General features: G+C 40.6%; 2 protein-coding genes and 1 long non-coding RNA gene across 4 annotated transcripts in view; 1 reads left to right on the top strand and 2 right to left on the bottom strand.

The window, feature by feature from the left end:
* rgs6 (regulator of G protein signaling 6) overlaps positions 1-988 on the bottom strand; it is a 54645-nt gene extending 53657 nt beyond the window's left edge. The window contains exon 1 of the mRNA XM_056763691.1: positions 703-988. The gene's annotated coding sequence lies outside the window, so the exon portion shown is untranslated. The remainder of the gene's footprint in view (positions 1-702) is intronic.
* On the top strand, positions 864-12305 carry LOC130433903 (uncharacterized). The gene is made up of 3 exons (XR_008908625.1): positions 864-998; positions 10963-11189; positions 12224-12305. It is a non-coding gene; the product is annotated as an uncharacterized LOC130433903 (long non-coding RNA).
* sipa1l1 (signal-induced proliferation-associated 1 like 1) overlaps positions 5417-26058 on the bottom strand; it is a 72865-nt gene continuing 52223 nt past the window's right edge. The window contains exons 8-21 of one of the 2 annotated variants that reach the window (XM_056763690.1): positions 22056-22635; positions 20584-20858; positions 18446-18736; positions 18139-18291; positions 17765-17889; positions 13690-13787; positions 13167-13606; positions 12261-12482; positions 11351-11510; positions 10937-11162; positions 10525-10677; positions 10032-10137; positions 9832-9910; positions 5417-8395 (exon numbers count right to left, since the gene is read on the bottom strand). In XM_056763690.1, coding sequence (XP_056619668.1) covers positions 8252-8395; positions 9832-9910; positions 10032-10137; positions 10525-10677; positions 10937-11162; positions 11351-11510; positions 12261-12482; positions 13167-13606; positions 13690-13787; positions 17765-17889; positions 18139-18291; positions 18446-18736; positions 20584-20858; positions 22056-22635 — 3052 coding nt within the window. In that variant the 3' untranslated portion in view covers positions 5417-8251. Of the gene's footprint in view, positions 8396-9831; positions 9911-10031; positions 10138-10503; positions 10678-10936; positions 11163-11350; positions 11511-12260; positions 12483-13166; positions 13607-13689; positions 13788-17764; positions 17890-18138; positions 18292-18445; positions 18737-20583; positions 20859-22055; positions 22636-26058 lie in introns of both variants that reach the window. The other variant, XM_056763689.1, reaches the window with a different exon arrangement.

The following is a 26058-nucleotide window of genomic DNA, read 5'->3' on the forward strand; positions in this document are numbered from 1 at the left end:
CGTTAAATATAAAAAAAAACATTTTGAAGCATGAGAGTGAGAAAGATAGAGATCTGTCATCTGGATGAGCAACGTTAAGTCAAAAATAATGAAATAAACTAAGTAAAATATCTGTCCACGGCTTCCGTGCCCTTTTTCGGTAACCTTGACTAGGTCGGGCACCTCCACGATGGCAACACGAGGAGCGCGCACGTAACAGCTGTTTGAGATCAACAGCAAATTAATAGCGCACTCAAAGGTGAGCGTGCTTTTAATGTGTGCGTGGGAACGACTTCGGCGCGCCGCGCCGCACTTCACTACAAACAAGTGCAATTATTAATAACCAAAAAGAAATAAACAAGACAAACAGCTGCTTTCAGCGCGCAATCCCCGCGGGAGCACCGGCCCAATTCACACAGGACTCCACACAGAGCGACGCCGAATATAGACACAGAAAACCCCCGTCGCTGGAAAGACACGCGCCAGCCTGAATGCACGCGAGCGCGCAGCAGGGAGCGAGAGAAAAAGAGCGCGAGCACAGCCAAGGCAACGGCAGGATGATTCACTTCAAACTCCTCAAAAAACTCGCCTAAATTCAGCACTCTGCGCGAAGTTTCTAGAAATTTCAAGTTTGTAGAGACTGTCCGTGCTGGACAGCTCGCGGTACACGCGAACACACTTGCCTCACACTCTACACAAGTGATGACTGGAAGAGCGCATTACCTTAGTAACGAAGTGCCGCCTCGTCCACTCCTCGGGCTCGATTTCACCTCCTTAGCAACAAGAAAAGAGCAGGTTCATGGTCTAATTGGCTTTGAATGAGGCTGTGATGATGATGGGGTGCGGAAAATGAGAACTCTACGAAGGACAAGAAGCTGTGTAGCGGTGGGATAGAAGAACTGGCCGAGTCTCCTTCCACTCTGCCTCTCTCTCTCTCTCTCTCTCTCTCTCGCGCGCGCGCGCGAGGGCGCTAACTGGATCCCGGCGTGGGTGGTCGCTGCGTGGAGTGAAGTGTTCAGGTACAGTGTGAGGATACTGGCATGTGTGCAGCTGAGTGTGAGAGTGTATCAGAGGAAGAGAGAGAGAGGGGATGAGGGAGGGAGAATAACACAGGGTGGGGGTTTGGGGGTGGGTGGAGTGTCTGGCTCAATGTTATTTCTGAAAAGCAATTTTGAAACGTGTATTTATTACAGAAAGCTTGAGCAGGACATAAAACATAGACGAAATAGAGGAAGTGCATTGGTTGAAACGATGCTGATGGAAAGAATACCGTCACGTGGTTACAAATATTCAATTGAGATATTCTGCACGTTTCCCTAATTTGGACAGATTGCGGGATATATTTGAATTACTATTGTACTAAAATGTTATGTCGACATGGGCTTAATGACAATTATGGACATTTAAAGTAAAAACATATTGGTTTACCTTCATGTCGTTTAAAACCTGTAGATAAACGCAAAAGATATTTCGAGAAATGAAGGTTTTGTATCCATAAACTGGAAGTCAATAGGGCCCCAATGTTGTTGGAGCATCATTAAAATATCTATTTGTATTATGGCTTTCCTGTAGCTCAGTGGTAAGAGCATTGTGTTAACAACGCAAGGTTGTGGGTTCGATCCAGGGGATTGCAAATACCTATGTAAAATGTATGTGATAATGCAATGTTAGTCGCTTAAAGCGTCTGCAAAATGTAAATGTATTATTGCAGGATTGAGACATACAGGTTTGAAATGAAATGAGGGTGAATAAACGATGACCGAATTTTCATTTTCAGGTGAACTATCCCTCAAAGCAAATTGAGGTACTATATCCTGTATACACAATATTTCTCCATACATCTTTCACCAATGTCTGACGGATGTGTAAAATACATAGAGCAGAGCCTTTTGGCATATGTGCGATATATCGGTGCATTAGTTTTAGCAATAGGAAAAGAAATATGAACAAATATTCATTTTATGCCCTGAATTTGTCGCATATTTGTACCAAAGGGACCTAACGGACAACACAGAATTTACTCTCTTGGTACAGCAGCCTGTTCTTGAGAAAACGTACATGTCCACTAATGTAATGTGCCTCTATATTTATTTGCACCATCCCCTTTCTGTCATATGTACACTTTATACAAACATACATACCCATTCCCCTTACACTTTTTTGTTAGGTGGCTCTTAATTGGCCTTGGCATTACGGAGTTGACATAAATCCATAGGGAATCCTGATGAAGTATTTTTCCTTGGAATTCTGATAAAAGATGAAGGATGACTTTGATAAAGAAAGTGCATTTCATAACTTCACAGAGTAAGTACCTGCATATTCTCTCTAACTGGAACCAGTTAGTCTCTAATACAACTGGTATGCGAATATCTTTGTTAAATTCTTGAGCAGGGAGATGGTGTTGCGCAAGAATGTTCTATTTCCAGTCGGCATGTTTGTAGAGAACTCTTTATCATCAACTGATGACCAAATAGCAAGTACTTGGCTGTGTAGAGCAGCCAGGAAACGGCTATTTATCAGTACCAGAAAGTGTCCTTTATCACTTACTCTAACCAGCTCCTTTCTGAGCCCATTGTCAACACCGCTCTTACCCTATTTTTGGGGCTCTCCAGCCAACATTGTTGCAGTCAGAATGTACAAAAGCGTCATCACAGAGCACAACAACTGAATTACCAAAGAGTATACACTTCAGTGATTTTCGAGCTATAATATAATAATCTTGCATCATGCCGAGATTCAGAACATGGTTACTTCAAACAGCATTAGCACATGAATTCAAATGGTTACTTCCCAGAAATCAATACCATCAGAGGCCATTAGGGAGGAGTAATTGCTCATCACGTCTGAATCACAAATGTATTCGGCCAACCACTCACTCAAAAAGGCATGTATTCACATACACAGTTATAATGGACAGTGGGACATAGCAAACATCAGCACAAATTTCCAGTATCTTGAACCCACCCACTCCAGGTTAGATTAATTATTAAGACTAGTGAGAGATGCACAGAAATGCACAGATGTGTTTGCCTGTGTCCAGTAGTCTAATTGCTTCGCGCTGAATATCATCTCGCAAAATCATTAGTTTTCCATTTCGGCGAACAGGAAATTATCTTGTGTTGAACTGCAGGATGTATACCTTGCGAAATGCAAACATTTTTCTATCGCTTGGACTGAACAAGAGATATTACTTTCATGAAAGTAAAGCGATGGCTAATATGTTTCAAGAGGGCCATTACATTTATAGCGCATTTATGTTCTTTCTTGCCAATGAGACCTACCGAAAGGGCACATAGTGTGTAGGTAGCCATTATCAGAGCATGTAGCGAGTAACTCAAGTCAAGAGCTAAGGTTTGACATTAAGTGGCCTTTAAACGAATATAAAAGAATACAGCGATACATGTGTCTAAGTACAAATCACTGCTACACTGCATACTTCTGAAACCTTGTATCTCCTATTTCCTGATTTTTATTCATAATTGCGAATTGCAACCAACGGCTCACTCCACCCCTCCCTTTCGAAGCCCTATGGTGGATGAGGGAGAACTTAGATGTCATGTTTTCACTTTTTTTGCCAAAGGAGGGTGTATATACGGAACTTCTGTAGAGAAGTTTGTCGGTTCAGGGCTACTGTATAAACAACATGTCGAATTCCATGCAAAGGAACCCGCAGTTTATGTTGATAGAAATACCTCAGTCTAAGGTAATTTAAACTTAACACTTCATTGTTATGTTATGTTCATTACGGTTTTTACACCTCTGAAGGAATAGTCATGCATTTCATATTGCATTTCTGTCAATAGATTCTCCAATAGTTTAGGGGTGGGGCTTCACTATTGCTCTTTTCAACTATTCATGTTTTTGTACAAACTCATACAAATTTGTCACCTTATAACTGGGGATGCATGATAAATGATTGGCCATATCAATATCGGCCGGTAAATGGCCACTTTTAATGTTATCGGTATCGGCCGATAATAAAAGTAACCAGATATATTAAAGCCGATAAGTCATTTCCTCTGGTTAAACTACTTCATCTGCATGCTACTCGCGGTTAAAATACAGTACAGTACTGTCTTTCTGTCGTGATCATTCACTTACTGCAAAAAATGCTGTAGATACAGTATTTATGAATGTGTAAATTATAGGAACAAAAGCATATTGATTGAATCAGATTGCTGTCTGAATGCTTTCTGTCTTCAGACCTGATAGACATGTGGCTATTGAAAAAAATCTGGAAGAACATCTATAATTTGTTTATGAAATATACCAGAAAAGTTTGTAGGATATAGAATCGATAACTAGTGTAAAGTAGGCTTGGTACATGGTTTTCAGGGGAAAAAAGAGAACTAATGGCAACTTTGTTTTCCGCGGTGAATGTATTCAAATTAAAGCAGTTTTCAACTTTTTGTCTTTTGTTTCAGTCTTAGGGAATTTTATATTCGAATATTCTACCAAAATATCGGTTATCGGCTTCCAATGTTAAATTGGAATGTGAATGATCGCTTATCGTTATCAGCCAAAGTGTACACATCGGTGCATCCCTACTCATAACACAACAGTTATTGAATTTCAGTGAGATCAGGCTGGTAATGCAGATTAGGCAGGTAAATTACATATTATTTGTGAAAGTGGGAAAAGAGCAGTTTTAAACCACCACTTTATAGGTTCATCAGATCATTCGTCACCTGGTTATTCACTACAACTGGAACGAATAATACCGGAGAGCTCCGCCTGCTGACATCCGCACAGGCTTTTGACAGAATTTATAACAGCCGGCACTCATTGGAAGAGCTCTAAACCCTTTGCTCCAGCTACTTGTTCTACTACATATTTATTTCAAGTGCACTAAAATGCCCTGTTGCATTGTTTAACCAAAGTTTCAGAATAGAGGACATACCACTTCAGTCTGGGTCTACGCACTTAAGGCTTCTTCATGCCCTTTTTCAATAGTCTGACGCAGATAATAACAACATTGACATTTACTCACTCGAAAGATCACGGAAATATCAGTGATGTCTTCCGCCACATGTATGAAATATCCACCAAGGTTATGAGACTTAACAAGCTTGGACCAGACTGCGGGAAAGAGATGTTCTTTGCACACTGTTCCATGATAATATTAAGCATTGGCACAAAGTGAAGATGTATAACAGGGACCGCATTCAGCATGGACCGTGCTTAAGTACACGGCCTTGGCCATGGGAGGGTTAACGTCACAATCGAGGCAGATCAGCAGGAGGACGTGAGGAGCCCTTGGCAATCCAACCCTGCTCTTCAACAGGCTTTGCTGATTACTTACTGCAAGGTGCAATTATCCTCGCCGTTACCGTGGCAAAAATCAGCCCCTCCCACAAAAGCACAACACTGATGGAAAAGCAGAATAAGACAGAAACATGAAACAAGGGCAGAAAAAGAACACAAGGAGACATGTGATGACATTCAACTATGGCATTTAAAATAATTTATTGGCTCAAAGTAATGACGGATTACACCTCAGTGAGCAGGCAGCAAGCACGAGCCATTCCATTCGACCAGTATATGAATAATTACAGCACCTCAAATCAAGTTTTTTTATTATTATTTATTTATGAAACCTTAATACTGTAATCACTGGAAATAGTCTCTTTTTAAACCTCTACACTTTACAAAGATGAAGAACAGAATATGTAAACAGTACGTTTCGTTTGTAGTCATAATGCTCCTTTTTAAAATGTGCACGTCATTAAAAACACAACTCTTAAAGTTAAGATGGGAGAATATATGGAATAACGTCTAGTGACACAATATAAAAGAGAAACGAGGAGGGAAAGCACATTCTCAGCCTTATCTCTCTCTCTCTCTCTCTCTCTCTCTCTCTCTCTTTTGAAAAGGACTGCATACATAAGAACAAATAACAACATCAAGAGCCATATGTTTATGCTTGTCCATAAACCAATAGCAAGAGATTTATACAAAACGAAAAACAGTGCAAAGAAAGTGAAATCAGGAAAATAGAAACGAAAATTTGAAAAGATAGAAGAGTGAATAAAAAAACATTTACATTCCCACAGTCATCAATATTTACCTTAAACGAAACCATTTTTTTGTTTAAAAGGGCTGAGAATGTTCGAGAAATGAATACCAGAGGGGATGTACGGTTCAGAGAATAAATAGCAGTCATATTTTCTGCAGTCAGAGTTTGATGTTCTGACTTACGCCCTCCTAACTGAGAGAGCAAAATTGGCAACTAAATTGAAAACCGAGCGGAAATGAAACTAATAATCTCTTATTCATCTGGGCACATTATTTTCTGTTTTGTGCAGCTCGTCCCCGTTTACAGGGAGCTTTGAATGAGGCTAAATGTTTTGCATTCTTTTTCGTTCTCTGTTGGTATCAGGAGGCAATTTCTGAGACACTTCTAATGATTCCTAGAACAGAATCGATTACGGCTGCTCTCTGCTCACCGACTCGAATCGAAGTCACCTCCGGATCCACTGTGCAAATCTTCTTCATAATACGTAAAGTGTCCAGAAATCGACTCTTGACTCTTGTACGGAGACATTGGCTAGTGCTTGCCGAACAGTCTAAACACGCCCCGCTAACCAGATCTATACGGTACACGTTACTGGGTCAATGACAGAAGTAGGGCATAATGTTTGGTCTTTGATGGTTGACCTTTCTGCCACTCTGTTCAGCCGAAATTCTGACAACAAAGGCAAATTGCTGTAACAGGGTGTGAGATTACAAGGCGCCTGTTCAATGTTATTGATCTCAGGCAGTGAACCGGGCTCCTAACTAAACCATCCCTCTGGTCGCTTCCTCATCCTGGTTCCATCACTTATGATGCAATGGTGGCCACATGGGGGAAATATAAATCATACGGCACCCGAGCACTGACTCCATGTACGAGTTCCGCAAGCAAGCCATTGCTTTTATCAGGACAGCTTGGTCTCCTATAGATTGAGACGCAGCTCTGAAAATGCTTCTCGTGCTTTTACATTAGTAAATTGTTTCTTTTTATTCATCCCTTTTCTCAGAAAGGCACCTTCCTCTTATCCCTGATATTAAACCCAATACCCGTGTGTCTGCTTCGTACAGTAATCTCTCTTGTCGAAATGCAAGGTTTTCAACACTACTGTTTGTATGGGTGTCAGTATAGGCAACGTGGAAAGAAACTGTAATAGATTAGAAAAGTCACTTTTCACCACTAGATGGCACTAAAGCAATACAACAGCAGATTAGGGCACCACTACTGGCACAACAAAAGATACGGCAGCTCAGGCAGAACTCTACTAAAAATGAAAACAAATAAGTGACATCCTCGCGCTAATTAAATGCTATTTACAGATGTCTCTTGTACTGCACGCATAGAGAACCTTACTTATTTATAACATAAATGAAATAAATAACTGAACTGTTCCCAAAAAATATGTCCATTAATTCCACGTTGGTGACTGTAACGTCCTCAGCATTCGTACCGCAGACTTGAGATTTACAGTTGCTTGAGAAGAATCAAGGCAGGATATTGCCAGCCGTTTTAAGTCTTGCACACTTCAATCTTTAATACAAGGATATCGACTCCCTGCTATTGCTTTGATTGATGTTGAGATGTAACATCACATCACAACACAATTATTGACTTCATTATGATCAAATCACTTCATGCCACCTCAGAAAAACAGTCAAATCTTCCTTTTGAAATGCAAGTGTTATTCAACAGCAGGGCAACGCATACAGTTCGCAGATGGATTTGTCAGAGCATGCGGACAAGCTATCTAAATCTGTTCAGGGGAAAGCACAAACTCCAAAACAACAACGACTTTCACAAGGCGAAATAAGAGGATGTTGTAATATGGTCATCACGGTTTCATTTGATTGTCTTCAGATTGGTTGCCGAATCAATGGATGGGGCACTGTCCAGATGACTAAAACAGGACGTTGGGTTGTCAGTCATAAGTAGGGCGCAGGAGAAACAACAATGGACCGGGCTGGAATGCCGAGGCAGCCATGACAGTCAGTTGCGAGTTACTCTTGCAGCTTTTTCTAATGACGTCCCAAGGGATCTAGAGGAACTCATTAGGAAAAGAGAGCTCTCTCCTGACTTTAAGCCGTTTCAGTGTCAGTTTATCAAGAGAGTTTGAAACATTTGACAGCTTGTGGAGTAACGTTTGTGTGAATATCAAATAATGTTGAATTGTGAATGGACAATTCGAAATCCTGTAGGGAGCGAGTCCCGTATCTATCTGGTCCTCGGAAAGTCCATCGATCTGGCCTGTCTTCTGTGGATGCTTCAGTTCAGATCGATGGTGTTAAAGACCCACTCTGTGAACTTCTTCAGCTTGGCAGCAGAGCTCTGCGACTCCTCCTGAAGTCTTTGATTGTCTTCCCAAAGCCTTTTAATTTGTGCTTGCAGTTTCAATTTCTCTTCTCTTTCCTGAAGGAAAAGAAAAATACAAGAGATTGAGAGACATGATGGAGCTCTAGTTAACCGCACGATCGAAAATACAACACACAAGCTTAAATACACAACATACAGTAAATAAACCAGCACAAACTACATACAGATTAACAAAATGATCATACAAAAGTAGAGACATAGAATACATGTTTGATATTTGACAGTATGCTAATAACCGTTTTCCAATTCTGTTTTATTTCGTAGCATTGTTGAATTCTTCATTTTGATTGGCTGAATCAGTTCCCGAGTACTGATTTATACTTTCTATAGACCTTCAAGTTCAGAAGATCTTATTGTTTAAGTTTTTCTCTGTTTGTTTAACATACATCATAAGTCATATATACGTCTTAAAAATGGTCATGATTAACGTTTTAATTCAGTTTATAAATATTGTGTTGGTTGTATTATGTAGTGGGTCCTTGTGTTGTGTTGTGTTTTTGAAGTGTTGTTCCCAGACTGCTGACCCCCTGACTGTGTGTTCCCACCAAACGTGAATGAAGCGTTAGGGGCGATTGATTTACATGTTTAGTCAATGCAAAGACGCGATAGGACATCCTGCGGCCTTAACTTAACAGGAAAAACCTTAACTTTCAAGTTAACCAATAAGGGGCTTGCTCCAGTAGTGATGTGATTATGACGTAGCTAGTGGAGGGAGAAATCCGTAACAACAATGGAGGACAAAATCATTGTTGCTGTATGAGGATACCTGGAGCTGTACGATACATCTTACTTTTATTGAAACAGGAATAAAAAGGATCTTGCTAGGAAGAAAGTGACTGAGGAGGTCGGACAATCTGGTAAATTGTAAAAAACGCTCTTTACTCAATATGAGCTATATATATATATATATATATATATATATATATATATATATATATATATATATATATATATATATATATATATATATACACAAGAATGGAGCCGTCTGGCAGAAGCCCCTCCTATGACGCAAATTCACATCTTTGATGAAGTGAATTTCACACGCGAATGAAGCGTTGTTGAAGCGTCAAATAACGCGCAAATAGCGCGATTTATTCCTGCAGTCGTTTGGAAGGAAAAAATCTCCTCCACATTCTTTCTATCGTAGGAATGGCAGTTTTAAACACATTTACGGAACTTAAACCGGAGGCACAAGGGAATCATTCTACACGCATATCAGTTGAAAGACTGAAAACGTGAACAATGCTTTAGCTAAACACATTATACTGACATGTACATATGGTAACTGTGGTAAAAGTAAAGTCATTGACAATGAACTGTTGAATTATTGAACATAAATCCTTTGTGTCGCGGCCGCATTGCCACCTCAGGTATGCATTAGTTTTCAATAATTCATTGTTCCGTCATAAAATATTTCTGCCTTGTTTAAGCATCTGAACCTGGAAAATTAGGTTATTCAGTATAACAACCTTCTTTAAGTCCTCTTGCAACATCTTCACCAAAGCCTCCAGTTGAGAAACCTTCCCACCGTAGCTTGTAGGCACATCACTAACAAAGAAGAAAAACCGTGGTGAGGGACACAAGACTTGTTTATTATTATATGGCCACTGTAAATAAGAAATGACAATACTGATCTGCTGTACTGTCAGTGAGATGCTGCAGAATGTACCTGGGTGACAGTCTGGTATGGGGCACAGGCTGAAGCTCGAGGTGTTGAGGACTCAGAGAACTTGACTGACTGACGTCCTGGGAACTAAACATGTACCCTCTTTGGACTTAGAGGAAAATGGGAAGAGAGAATGATGTAGGGAGAGAGACAGGCAGGGAGGGAGTGAGATAATGTGATGGTGAAAACCATAAAGTTTATAGAGACCAGTGCTGAAGGCAGTATATTAACTGTACGATAAGCAGAGCACCAAGCTTAACACAACCACACGTTCCAAACCACAGCCTGTCCTGTCCATCATTGTAGGTCTTCAGGGGACATTTCAATCGAAATATTCAGCATATTAGGCTGATGTGATTACTGTAAACCTCGAGTTCCACAATAAAGTATATAGAAATACAGGAGCCGGATATGTGGATTGGAGCATAAAGCTGTGATAGAACTTGGAAGAAGATGAGAAGAGAACTGGGCTCACTGCGCTGTGGTCTTCTCTCACCCTCGAAAGCATTAGCAGCGTCAACGAGGTGTGTCCAGTCCAGGCCGCTGTGTGTGTCCGTGTCTGGGAGGGGCAGGAGACCCAGTTCAGGGGGAGGCAGCCTCTGTCGCTCATGTAGGTCTGCTAGAGAGGTGTCAGACGCTGAGAAGTCACCTAACACATAGCCAATGAGAAAACATGAGGTGACGCGTGTGTGTGTGCATGTGTGGGTGTGAATGTTGAGCTTGTGTAGTGTGGCTCTTACACAACATAACAGACATGTTTAGGAAACACTTGTGAAATTAAGAGACGGATCACTTAAAAACCGACATTGTTAGGCCTCATGTTCCAAACTTGCTTTAATGCAACCCTATACATTTTAGTACTTATAGGTAAGATGTAGCTCTGACCCAGTGTTGAACATTTTGCTCACCATGCATCTTGATTCCCATTTTGTAGGAGGGTCTGCGCAACGGAGCACCACGAGTGGTCGGAGATCGTGGAAGGGTGGAGCAGCTAAAGAGCACGTCACTGGCCAGAGCCTGCTCCAGAACAGAGTCTCCCAGAGACGGAAGCCTTTGACCGCGATATATACTCTCATCGGACAGGGTGCGGTGCAAAGAACGTCTCCCTAAGTTTGCTGGACTTGAGGAGGAGGCCTGCAGAGACAATGAGAGAGGTGGCTGGTGAGTAATCGATCAGAATTGGCGTGTAGAAATGGTGTCCGAAACTTCGTGATCGATCAGAAAAAAGCAAATGTCCACAGACTCCAAAAATGGAAACACATCACTACAAGATAATTACATTAGTTCTAATGTTTAGCCTATAAAAAAAAAAAATCACATACCTTCTCTTTATGCGGTTTGGATGGAGGACTGTCCAGTGTGATGTGTATCTTGCGGTCCTCCTCCACTGTGGACTTACACATGGCTTGGGGAGAGTGCAGATCTCGAAGAGAAGGTCTGGACTGGGATGATCCAACATCCGGTCCCTCACCTGGAGTTCTTCTGAAGAAATGACCAAAAAGGAGCATAAGTACACAGTTTTAGATTAAAACAGCAAATAATTGACCGAACACATTTTTATATGTCCATATGAAGAGTTTATTTACAAAAGAAGATGTTTTTTTATTGTGCATTCCAATTAATATCAATCAAACTGCAGTTGGTTTGTTTTGATTTAAGCTATAATAACTCAAAAAATACAACTAACAAAAACAATAAAAACATGATAACATAATAAAAAACATGATTTTAGATTTTTATTATTTCATATAGTTATCTCATTTTGAAAACAAACTCTTCAATATATACATTGAATTTTGTATAAGTTCAATCGAATACACATTTTTATATTATAAAAATGATGCAACAACTAGCCAATCAGAATCAGGTATTCCCGAAAGCATCAAATGTTCAGCCACACTGTTGTACTCTATCATTCCAGAGGGTGGCGTAAATGTATTAGTTAAAATATCCACAGGCAAAAGCAACACAAAAACTCTTGACAGATTATACAATAATACCTCAGAAGAGGAAAAACAGATTTTTGCCGCCATGGAGCCAACAGGACTAGGAGAGATTTAACTGTCTATGAAAAAACACTGCTACTGTCCTTATCCTGCAGGATTACAACAGCTCAGCATGCTGATACTGCTGTCCTGCACGTATCTTTTCAAAAATCTCTACCTAAAATACTGATCTGCTCACATATCTCGCAGCCATCCGTCACCCCCACAGCCGAGCTCCCACACTTACTTTCGCGTGTCTCCGAAGTCCACCGAGTTGATGGTGCTGCCGGGTTTCCTCCAGCCAATCAGGTACTTGCTAGTGGCGCCCTGGCGAGGGTAGAAACTCTTGGGGCCGACTGACACGGAGCTCTGGGAGGAGGAAGAGGAGGGGGAGGTTGCGGAGGAAGACTCTTCACGCGGGGAGCTGTGGCTGGAGCTCATGACCGCAGGGCTGACGGAATGACGTGTGCTGAGGAAGGGCCAGAAAAACATGTCTAGACTGTTTCTTGATACAAATGCCTTATAGGAGCACATCTGAAAACTATTTGCACATGCAAGACATCTGATACGGCAAAGGTTCTACATTGAGTTTGGTAAATAAAAGCAACCTGTAAACCACATAGAATGCATTGCTAACATTTGCATTTTCAACTGTAGTTTATTAAGATGCACATTTTCGAATCTCACCAGCGATGACAAAACTAAAAATTTTAAACTACAAGTATAAACTTTTCTGTCATGCTACATTACCATTGTTTTGAACTTCGGTAAAGGTTACACTAAAAAAATAAAAGCTGATTAAAATAAAAAAGAACTATGACTGAACTATTATACAAAAAAATACACAATTTAAGATACACTGTTCCATTCTATAAGTCGAATAGAATTAGTTTATACTTTAAGTTTTAATGATCTTTTATTTTTTTATATATGGCTATATACGTTTAATTTGTTTTTATTTCAGTTTTCAGTTTAGATTTATTTTCAGTTAATAATTTGAGTGCCTCAAACTTATTTCAGTTTATTGCTGGAGCAGCATTTCCAATTTTCATTTAGTAAAGGTTTCATATTAAAATTTTACGTCAATATTTTGGCCGATACATTTTATTTGAATAGTTTTAGTTAACTATAATAAGCCTGCTTGACAGTATACCTGGAGAAGGAGGCCATATCGCTCAGACTGTAGGAACTGCCATCCCGAACAAGCAGGTGAGTTGGTGGGCTGCGGTTAGTGGTTGGCGGCGCTTCAGCAGGGGAAACTTGAGACTCTGCGGCAGGAGGGGATCTCTCAAGCACCCTCCGACCCCCCTCTGTAGGGCTGTGCCAGGGTGAAGGAGCCCTCTCCCTTGCCCCAGAAGCTCCCACAGCCAGCAGAGAACTGGAACTCCCATGAGCGGGTCCGTATGATGTGGCATCAATCCCACTGTCTGCTGAAGCTCCCTGCAGGTAACCACCACCCAGACCGTTGGGCTCCGAGTCTGGCTGGTCTCCAAGTCCACCACCACTGAGATCATACCACTTATCATCACTGTGACCCCCACTAGAGGCGGTGCTGGATAGTGTGTTACTGTTGGAGTGGGAAAATGGACCTTCCTGAGACGGATAGAAAATAGACAGTGAGAAGGTATTCAAAAAGAATTCCATAAAGAAACTTCTCTTCAAGTAGAGAACCTCACCTGGCTGCCTTTTTTGGGAGAAAGGTGAATGACTTGCTCCTGCCTCTGGATGCGTGGGGCACCTGAGTAGGAGGAGCCTGATTTTGTGACCGGGGCATCTACAGCAGGGGGAAATGGAGATCATGTTCATGGCATTAGAAAACGGGACAAACAGACAGTATTTAAAAGATACAAAATTACAGATGTGATGAAACAGACAAACTCATGACTCATTTATACAAGAAATACCATAAACACATGAAAGTATAATATCCGCTCTCACTCGCACAGCAGTGCATGAGTCAGTATTGATAATTCCTTTTTATGAAATAATCTCTTTTTTGACAGACAATTTGATTTCAAAAGAATCTGATTGGAACACAACTGTAGGTCCGAGGCAGTCGAAGCCACTTTCATTTCAGGATATTGACTGTAAAAGAAACCACTGTGTAATTGTCGACTGTTACGTAACCAAAATAGATAGCAGAAGCAATTAAACAAGAATGGACTGCAGGAGAAAAAGAGAGAAAGAGAGAGAGAGAGAGAGAGAGAGAGGGAGAATACGTAGAAGCCAGAATGACCAAAAATTGTATGTATTTGAATTGAGAGAACATCTATATAAACATAGTGCATTTAAGGTCATACAGTATACTATACATCTGATCGATGCATGTGTTTCCTAGAAATCAAACCAATTAACTTGGCTTTCTACGAGTTGAGCTACAGGAACAAGCTGATACTAAAATCTTTGGATGACACTAACAGTGTCATAGTTCACACAGACCCAAGACGTGGGTCATTAGACATCAAATAACACTTTAAGACATAAAAGTAATATACTATTTTTCCACCCCCAAAATAAAATTTGGCCATTTCCTTCTATGCACATTTGTGATCCACTGCAGCATTGCTTTGTGCGAGGGGGGCAAATTCTTTGTGCAAAGACTTTCCTTCCTCTCGGCACCTCATTTCCTGCCTCTTACTCCTTCAAAGCCTAATACGCATTTGCGTAGGAATATCTTTTGTGGATTTCCATAGTTTTGTTTTGTGTATTTCGCGTTAACATTTTCTACATTTGACAGATATAACCCAGTGAGATGACCTTGCTAAAAGCCACACCATAGACAAAACCGTCCCAGTGCTGACCCCTCACGCATAACAAACGACTGCAATCATGTGAGAGGAGGATAATTCTAGGCTACGGTAACATTTACAGCACAGGTCATGAGGTTTACTGTGCCGAATGGCTCAGATGTGTTTTGTGTGGGCTGGAACCTGCTATTACTGTCCGAGATTCAGAAAGAGAAAGAAAGCGAGCAGGTCACGTGGTGAAGCGAAGACGGGTCAGAGAAAGTGCGGAGGTGGGCCGCTCAACCACAAGAGCCAGAGGCTAAAAACGGTGTGATGATTTACTGAAAATATACAAAAGAATGAACATAAATGGAGGGGAAGAAGAAGACAGACACATAAGCTCTGTTCTAAAACTTAGTGAGCAGCCTATGTAGGCAGCATCTTAAGGCTTCATACTGTAAGAGCGCTCTCGACACAAAGACCGTATGGAGGTGGATGAAGAGAGGAACAAATTAAAATATTAATTTATATTAATATAGAATAAAATGTTACAATTTTGTCATTTTTATATTAAAATTGGATACATTTTAATAGAAATATATAGCATATGGCATGAAAAAAAAGTATGTGTGTGCAATTTATTTGTTATTAGAGAGCTCTCAGGAATACTCGATTCTGATTGGTCCCTGATAACAACTGCTAAAACCAAAACACAGGCTTATTCGGGTACCGCAAGTCACGATGACTTCGAAAATTATTTACTTATAAATAAATGTGTGGATAAATACTATGCATCCAGACGGCTGGTATTGCAGAATATATCCAGACCGGGTGATCAGACCCGGTTTCGTGTCAGGATAGTGTTTAGCATGCCTGGGTGAATTCTGCAATAACACGATGTTTACTAAAAATAATTTTCGAGTTGCAGCCATCGCATAGTGTCACAATCGGTCACTTATGAGGTTCCATTATGGTTATAATGTTGAACTAATAGGTTGGCATCACTCTTGGTTTTAAAAAGAAGAGACAGTTAGCAAAGTGACTGCTGCACAACGTTGCCTTCAGCTTCAGCCCCAGCAGAAGAATGGGTATATTTCTGTCAAAAGCAGGAGACATGTGGAGAGGCAAAGGAATGGAGAGAGGAAGAGAAACAAGAAAAATACGCAGAAAGGGGGTGGCTGTGACTCACAGCAGACTTGGACCTTGAAAAGTGAGATGAGAGGAGGGGGGGTTGCTGGAGGCACAAAGCCCTGCTTACACAACCGTACCAGCAGGAAAGAGAAGGTATTTCAGTCTTCGTTTGAACCAGTACGGCCTGCTGTTCAGAGGCACCGTCTATGTTTTCTGCCTTTCACTGGACACAGCTTACTTTTCAAAGGCCAAGTTTGATCTATCGAACACTCCGGGGTTGACCACAGTTATACAAGAGAGAAGTCTTCAACGGTGGGTAGTATGCAATGATCGGTTTGGTGAGAACACTGAACCGAGCTGCTGTCACAAACAAGTGTGGCCCACCAAAAAAAGAAAGCTGTCATGGCCAGGTGGAAATACTGGACAAGAAACAGTACAGTCTGCTGTACAAGATGTCAACAATCACCTTGAGTAGAACTATGCAGCTCATACACTTCAATGTCTTTGTTTGCAAACTCACAGATATGTTAAGAAGAATGTGTTAAACACCCGGCTTAAATTTCAACAGTCTAAACAGTGGGTCACAGCTCCCCCGATGGGCTGTAGAAATAATGCAGGGGCCATGGGTTTACGCAAAAATCTAAATTTTAACATTTGCAAACCTTTGTTATGAATTGTGCTGAAAAAGATTTGTGAACTGACTCATAATGTCACAGATCACAAATACAATATATTTATTAACATCTTTCCTTCGTCCACAATATGATTCTATTGTTAGCCAGCATAGAATAATGTAGTATGCTCAAATGTTTACTATAGTAAACTGTAGTAAATTGTAGTGTCCTGTAGTATATTATAACCACTATAATAAATTGATAAACTATAGTATACATTCATATCTACAATATTAATGCTCAAAAACACAGTACTGTATAGGACCCTCACTGCTGTTTTCTAATTTTTTTCATGTAGGAGTGTACATACTTTATGTTAAATTAAATATATCTTATCTTTATTCTACTAAAAATGAAGTAAATCTCAATTTACTATTTATAGGTATTCGAGTTTAGGTCAAATAATCATTTTTCTTTTATTCTGTGAACTACTTTCAATATTTTTCCCGAATTTCAAATAACAATTTTATTAGAAAAAATGAAACAGGAAATTAAAATAACAATGATGCTCTGAATTTTTCAGACATCAAATACTACAAAGAAAACAAGTTAATATTAACTTTTAAGCAATATAACAGTAATATTTGTACATGTATTTATGAAAAGTTAAAAAAAGTATATGATTATCTGGAATTTTATCAGCATGTGTCTTGTTATGTCGTCAGTCTTTCACATTGCTATTGGAAGTCTCCTGAGGTTCGATTTTCGACCCACAACACATCAAGAAATGCTGATTAAATAAATATTCTGAATGGTCTCTTCATTTTTTTCTGCAGCTGTTTGTTTTTTACTACTAAGCCAATAAAGAATATGAAGGACTTCAAGTTTTTGGTATATTCTGGGTTTACTTACCCCTCTCTTAAGCAATACAGCAAATCTATAATTTCACAATACCTGATATTAGTAGTTAACAAATATAATTCCATTACAGTTTTTTGAAAACACTTGTGTGGTTCTGGATCCAACCATTCAAAGAATCGCTTCATTTAACTTATTTGCCGCTGAGTTTTCCTCTTTTCAGTTTCTGAACCCTCACTGCTGACATTTTCCTTTTTATTCATTTCTCCTGTTCAATCATTCATTCAGTTTACAGTCTTGTTTAGCTCATTCATTCATTCATGTAGCGCTTCTTCATTGATCGCCTTCTGTCATCACTTCTATACATATTCCATTTACCCTCTTTTCTTTAATAATTGATGACTGATGGAGTGTGCACCGACCTGATGGTGGTCTGTCGGAACCGTCCTCCACTCTGGGCCAGCTGGGGGTCGACTTGCCGCTGCTCCCTCCTTCCGCTACCATTTGCCTCTCCGGCGGGAGTGGAGAGTGCCTGTTGTGCGCAAATCTATAAAATGAACAGAAACGATCACGCTGTGAATTGCATGCATCAGTTGTGGTCGATGATGCAGGCATCTTGTCATTAAAAGCTCTGTTAGAACTAGAACAAATAAAGCAATGAGATGAGTGGGTGATTGAGAAATGCAACTGCAACAAGTCTCGTCACATCTACTTAGACTGCAGTTGTCGAAGCCAGGAAAGGAAGAGGCAGCGGACAGTGATAGAAGGTGAAACGCTGTGTTTGGTAAAGCCTCACCCCTCAGGCATGGACTTCTGCCTCCAGTGAGCGGAGCTTCCCGAGCCTGTGTCACTGGAGCAGGAGAGGTTACTGGGAGAGCTGCGGTTGTGTGGCGAGCGGCCCAACATTAGGGAGGAACTCAGGGCATAGTTCTCAGAACCCGGAGAAATCCTGAGAGAGGCAGGGAGAGAACCAAAGAAACACACAGGTACGGATAAACGGAGGGGCATGTGAACACTGACGGGAAAAACTAGCAAATAATGAAGGAGAAGAGCAACTTTTACATCACAAACTCCACTACATAGAGGCGGACATTTTATAATACCTTTTGGGGTCCAGAGGTCGGCCGTCGCTGGACACACTGCGTGGTATGGCAGCGGCTCGTTCGGGCCGTTCGGCTGAGAGGGTCTTGCCCATGCTGGCACCCAGGCTGACGGCACGGTTCGGGGTTCCGCTGTGACTCTGGGGCGAGGCGGTGAGAGATTGCTGTGGGCTGGATGAAGTCCGTTGCCATTTGTTGTTATTGCTCCGGAAAGGAAACTTGTATTCATATGAGCCGCTCTCATTACTGCCCTTGTATTCTACAACGGGCATGCGGTGCAGTTCTGAACATCCCCTGCAAGGACAGCAATTTAATAGTTAGAAGATTTTTACTTGCCGTACCTGCTTTTTTTTTAAGGGTTAGGATAGAACGAAATATTCATATTTTATCATTTAACAGTAAAACTGTGATTCGTAACAGCGGTCTCCATCACTCATAAAATTGCAGGTTATTTAACACACTTATCTTTATGCGTGTTGGATCAAATGACATTGATTGCCGAATTTATAAATCATTATTATAAGCTTACCATTGTGATTTTTTACTCTTTGAGGTACATAAAAGTAAAGAGGAACCGTATTGAACGCTGCAATTTCATGTAGTTGCACAAATACAGAATTTTTGTTCATTTTAAACTTGAACCTAATTTGCGGCTTTAAGTTATCTATTAAAAACACATATTACGTAAGGGATAATCCACAGCTAGCCGTGCGTTAAAGGGTTTTGATGCATGACGTGGAGGCCAAGAACCACCAGACGCAAAGCTGTTCAAACTCTGTGGATTATCCCATTTTTACCATGGTTATTTGCCAAGTTAAAGCTCTTATTGATATTTACGGTGTAATTTTAGATCAAACAGGTGAAAATGATAGTTATTTTCATCAGTATATTTTAAATGTAATATAACTGACTGGACCCGTGCGTGAAAGGGTTTTAATACACACCTTCCAGCCAATAAGAATCGAGTATTCAAACAGAAAATGATATAAACAATTATAATCACTAGTATTTTTGTCTTATTTTACATTCACATTTCTGCATGTGGCGGAAGCTTTTATCCAAAGCGACTTACATTCCATTAAACTATACATTTGTTTCTAAGTATGTGTTATCCCTGGGATCGAACCCATGACCTAGGCGTTGCTAAAGCCATGCCCTAACCACTGAGCTAAAATACTTTAATATGGACACATCAAGATATTAGATATTAGGATATTAGATGAAGGTTTTCTAAAAATAATTTTAAACATAAACAGCATTTTTATATTTTCGTTTACGTCTACATATTTCACTGCAAATAAAACCTTTCATAATATCTTAGGTCACATTCCTTGTCAAGTAGATGTCTCTGAAAATATGGATAATTTTTTGTACCGACGTCACTAAAGACATCTGTTCATAAAGTCACTTCTGCTGGAAAGTAACAGCATACAGCACAAAACTGTTTTGATTTATTTTCCCGATGCTTCCCAGACTATGACACAAATTTTAGGAAGTATAAAGATTAAATATGCCTCTGTTCTGAATGCTGTACTAAATCCTGTGTTTGAAGTGAAAATGTGTAACAGCCAAACACATGTGCATGTCAAAGACTCCAGGTAAAGCTATGATAAATGAAGACACGGGTCAAGCACCATCTGTGCAAGTTGATACTCCTTCAATAACTCATTTTTTCCACACGTTTGCTCACTATCCAATACCATTCAGTGGACTATCAACTTAGAAAAAACAAAAAGTGTTTTTTAAGAAGTGAATACAAAGAACACACAGCAGTCTACACAAACACACGACAACTGGGTCTGATGATTGTAGTTTAGGTTGTGATCATTATAAGCTTTCAGTTGACACTGTGCCCGCAGGCAAGCCTTGACTTGAAAGGCGGATCTCATCTATTTTGGTTTTATGTGTGGGCACAATGGTGCACAGTTTGCATTGTATTGTCGTACTGCAAAACTTCCATTTAGTTTTCCATCTGATAAAAGTAATTCCATCAAGATCTAAACAAAAGCAATAATCGATACAAAACTGCTGTCACACTGATATTCTCCAAATTCACTGGTGATCTCATAAAAAATGAACACGAGGTCTATAAATACAGGAGGAGAAATAAAAACCAATACAGCAGAGAGTACACTGTATACCTGCGAGGTGTGGAATCCTCATGGGGTGGTATAATCACCACTTTCACAGTTACTGAGGTGCGGAGAAGGTCTATCATCTGCTCGTGTGAAAGCGTGGCCACAGCCACTTTGCAAATTTCGACCAATCGGCTGCCTTGCCTCAACCCCGCCTGCCAGGCGTAACCGTACGGCTCAACCTCCGCCACAATGCCCTCGTAGTTAACGTGAAAGCCAAGCTGGCCCAGGCCGTTCCTCCGGAGGGTCATCTCGCTGGTTTCACAGCCTTTAGTGAGGTGCTGCCAAAGTGGGGAGAGATAAACAGATTTGACTGTAGTAATGTACCTCCTGTAAGTGAAATGTATATCCACTACACTATTACATTAACCAGGTTCAAAGCCTTTCTCTTAGAAAGTATTAGGGGAGCTCTGCAAACATGTTTCGTGGCTGCGAAACAGATCATGAAGATTCAGTTCACAGAGTACTAGTTACTATGGCAACAGCTCTCGCACTTGGAGAGTGACATAATAGGCAGGAGGCCAAATCAGAAGTACATTCAAGCCACCACACAGTTATGCAAGGGCTCTCTTAAACATAATATTAATTCACACGATGAAACGTGTAGAACAAAGGCATTAAAAACTACTTTGAGCTCATTTGAAAGCTTTCTGGTTGTAATCTCACTTGGGCGCAAGTGCCAGAAGAGACATTTTAACGTCCCTGTGCTGTGTGTGTGATCCGGTTACTTGTTAAAAGTCATTTTAATTCATTTTCAAGGAATAGCTCACCCAAAATGGTCCTCATTGACTTGACCATGCTCATTTTTATTCCTTTTTGGGTGAACTATTCCTTAAAAGGTGCAATTAATCTTTTCGTTCCGTTAAAATTTTACCCCATATTTTCTAAGTATTTCGAGAAAAACTAATAATACATATTGAAATAATGATTATAAAGCAAGACATATTAAATGCCGCGGATGAACATTGACGGAGTAATTCAATCATTTTAACAGAATTTTCCACTAAAAGTTGGAGCCAAATTAAAGAGAGTGAAAAATGACAGAAAATTTGGCAGCAACTTTATTTGATTTCCCACAGATATTGGTAGATGTAAAATTGGAATCTGTTAACTTTAGCACTTCTTGTTGCATTACCGGCCAATGGTTGCAATAAAAAAAAGAAAGAAATCTGCAAGTCAACAACTCAATGAGTATTGGACATATCTTATTATCCATTTAGATTCTGATTATTGACAAACATTTCTTTTGACAAGTACATTTATAAGGACCCAGAGATAAGAGAATCTCAATGTGGTTTCATGTGCAAAACTTTAGAACTGAACTCATTTTTAAGTGTCAAAGACCAAATGTGGGTTTGCAACTTCTAAAATTTGATTGACTTGACACGTCATGATATTTGTTTTAACTCCCTATACGTGGACAACAACATTTGCCACAAAACATCATCCGTACAACGCCACCAAAACTCCAAACTTACCTCCAAACGTTTGACAACCTCCCGGAAGTCTTCCGTGTTGTTATTCATGGAGCGCAGTGAGATGTTTTCTCCACGTTCGTAGTAGATCTTCATGGAGGCTGGGCTTCCCATTGTCCAACCGATGACATCTCGGACAGCGCAGTTAAAGACCACAGCCTTGGCTTCTGGGTCCACCAGCACCAGGTAGTCATTGGAAATAGCCAGTAGGGCCTCTAGTTCTCCTCCGGCCCCGTGATCTTCAGCATATACAGACCAGGTGATGGCCCCTGGACTACGCAGTTCTGCGCTGTTGTACGGCCGGGTCTTTTCTTTACGCTTGTGAGCCAGAGAAATGAAAGGAAACTTGCCCGAAGGATCAATAGGTGTGCTCGTAACGTGACGCTCGGCCAGATCCCTCAAGTACTCCTGCCGTGTCCGTGTGGCCATGGCGCGGAACTTGTCGGACTTGTGAGCCGCATTTTCAGCGTTAATCACCTTAGCCAGCAGGAAATCTCGAAAAACGGTGGCCTTTGGAAAAGTGGCGTCCTCAGGAATCGGTGGTCCGAAAGCAGGTACGTCTCGTGAGCGAGCAACTGCAACGCTTTAAGGGATGAAGGGAGAAAACAAAGTGAGATGATTTAAAGCCACATAATGCTTGTCACATGTATAAGATAACTGCTAAAACATCCTCAAACCTCCCTAAAGCATCCATGTTGATTCATGAACCAAATTTATTCTGTACACAGCGTGGCTGCTATAAAATGGTGGAATGAGTCTCTCTGTTGTCATGCTAGTTCTTAGATTTTGGCCCGCAAACAAAAGAAAGTGTCAAGTGTAGCAGTAGAGATATCAAATTTGCATTGTTGACTGAATGTTTCACAGTAGTGCTCTTCGGTTCATGGCTCTGTTGACTTCTGCATTATGGTGTTTATAGGTAAACACTATACAACACATTTGTATATTAACTGTTCCCCTGCCAGCATTTTCGAAAACCGTTGCAAGCCAGTACCAGGATTTCTGACCATATCCACAAAACTTTCGTAGCCCCTAGAATATTTTGTTTAATATACTGAGAGGAACAAAGTGAGCCCAAAAAAAAATGAGTGCGACAATTATTTATTTATGAATGAAAAACCTTTTAAGTACAGTCTTCACCTTCATTATCTGGTTCTTTCTATTGTGCTGCGTTCTCTTTTGCATAAGCACAAAATCAGTTCAACCCCTCACAATGACTGGTGCTGTACCATTGTCACACAACAATTCAATTCTACACTGAGTTTACAGAATCAACCGTCATCAACCTTTTTCAAAAGGCCAGAATAACGCAGTGCACATTCCATCCAAACATAATCCACTTCTGGGCAACGAGCGATTCAGTGACTAACAGTGAGCGGCTTGATTTTATTGTCATGGCCCGACCCCCTCGGCTTAGGTAGAGAGGCAAACTGGATTATATGTGAAGTATAAATATACAGCGTGTGGGCTGATGGAGCAGCATCCGCTGCCCACTGCAAGCAACCATGAGAACCTCCACGCAAGCGAATAACACCCTGACCCACTCAAAAATACACAGGTGTTCTCACGATTGCCAACTTGTTTATAGAACTATAAAGTTAAAAACTGCTAAAACGAAATGTACTGCATTCCAATAATGAAGACAGTTAACACAGTTTATTGTCAAAGTATAATGTATTTGGCAATACGGTCTTATTTTTTTCCTTTAGGGTCCACAAGAATCTGTGCTTTCAAAACTTTGTGGATTTCCGCAGATTCGGAGAGCCTGTCATTCATTAAATGCTTTAAATCCCTTTCCCCTCGAGTGTTGATTCATTCAATATGTCGACTAATTTGATAATGCTGTCAGCTACCAAGAGTACAACCGTCAGCTCATGAACAAATTTGACCATGATTCAATCCGTTTCACAAAATTCTTCTGATTCTTGCTTAAAATCCATTTAAAAAGGGCAGAAGCCCCCATATCCTTTCATTCCTTTACAAGCAAATACAATCTAAACAAAAATTCCAGCAGACCAATAGAGTACCTCAGAGATGATGTATTGCCTACCCAGAAGTTAAATCTGCGCTGGTTTCCTCAACCCAAAGCCTATGCATTTTTCCCATAGACTTTTGGAAGATCGCAAAAAATAAGACATGCGATTAACAAACTGTAACAAGGTACAAAGGAGGGAAGGAAGGAGACAGGAACCGGCAAACATTTAAACATTTAATAAAACAACAACAAAGTAAAAAGACAGCCGGCAGCCCCTCATGGACAACTGCCGGCGAATAACACAAACCACAACTTAAATCCAGGCCTGGTCATCTCTCATTGACAGTCTGGTCGCTCATCCTCTTATGCTCCCAATCTCCTCCGTGATACGAGACGACTCACGGTCTCGTCCCACCTCTTCACAGATGAACACAATATTTGCCATTTTTGAAGCCTAAATACAATCGGCAGGAGTAAAAAGCTAACACAAGGCTTATACACAGACTACACAATGGTGGCTCGATATCAATGTCACCACTACCAAACCTCCAACAACTTATTAAATCGTATTCTCTGGTAAGTAATTACTCCGTGAATGAATCCCCAACAATGATTTGTGCCCATGTTGCATTATTTGTGAGAATTATATGCGCGATGATGTCTAACGTCGCCGCCAAAGGAAGTAGCCGCTTTCAGAACCTTGTTAGCAACAGCTGTTTTTAAGACAGAATAAAGGTTGAACAAATTCACGAGGTGCTTATAATTGTTTGGTTTTATGCCATAGATTAAAACGTGAAATATTTAGCAGTTTTGTTAACCGAAGGCAAAAATCCATTCCAAAAACCCATAGACTTTGGGGCAATGGAACAGGAAGTGGAAAAATTCAATCTCACTTTTGCATACCAAAATACGTCATCTCTGTAGTACTCTGTAGCAGTGCAGGAAACACAGTGTGAGACTTTAACAAGCTCTAGATATTGCAATTACTATTAATATGTACCAACACACATTACTGGTGGTTGTGAGGTTGTTAGCCAAAAATAAATGGTACCTTTGAACACTCTAAGCCACTACAGCACCTACCAGCAGCCAATAAAACAACAGGAGAGCAAGTGAATCATTAACTCTCTCCATAAACACCTCTAGTCACCTTGCAATCCTGCACTTCCCTTTTCCAGCCACGATACACAGACGCAAATGAAAACCCTCCCCCCACTGGACCCACCTCATCCACTTTCTGACTATAATTTCAATATCTTGTGTAAACAGTCTCAATGAATTATCGCAGCAGCCAAAACTGCGTACGGTTTAAGCTTAAAACAGTCAAATTCAATCATGTGGTTGAAGGGTGTGAGAGGGATTCCATCTGAGCGGGAGGAGCGAGGTTGTCGAGTGCAGCGGAAGGCTCCCTCAAGGCCCTCTAAGGAGAGGACAGCCCCCTGTTTCCAATTGTGTTGCGTTCTGTTTGGCGTATTGTTGTACAGTGCTTCGTTCAGGGTGCCTTTTGTAACTTCTGTTCCTTCACGAACAGTGATGATGTTCCCTACTGGGTGTAATTGAGAAGACATAGTATGAGGCCCATCAGCAATTAAAACCCTTATTAGTTTCACGGAGGCAAAGCAGAGAATGAGAGAGGGAGCGAGCAAGCATTGCGAGTGAAAGAGTGAGGGAGAAAATCACAAAGTGACACATTTTTATATCTCCAACAGTGGTTCTATTATTTTGTATGACTCTACACCTATCGGACCACAAGCGATACAACCGTCAACAAATCCAACTGACAAACACCCTACAGCACACGGATGGAAAATAAAACGGGTCCAGCTCATTTAAAGTGGTTGAGAACGCTGTTCTCTTGGGTAATGCACTGTGCAGCCAGAGCAGATCATGCAACCATGAGGTGGAACTGTGAACCATTTTTTAATAGTTAATAGTTCATGACTGTCATTCTAGCTATTCCTCCCACAAACTCTCAGAAATGATGCGTGCTGTCCACAATGCGTCTTGTATTTGCCGCTCCTAAAAAAAGGCACT

The sequence above is a fragment of the Triplophysa dalaica genome, chromosome 13, assembly GCF_015846415.1.
Source record: "Triplophysa dalaica isolate WHDGS20190420 chromosome 13, ASM1584641v1, whole genome shotgun sequence".
NCBI classification, from domain to species: Eukaryota; Metazoa; Chordata; class Actinopteri; order Cypriniformes; family Nemacheilidae; genus Triplophysa; species Triplophysa dalaica.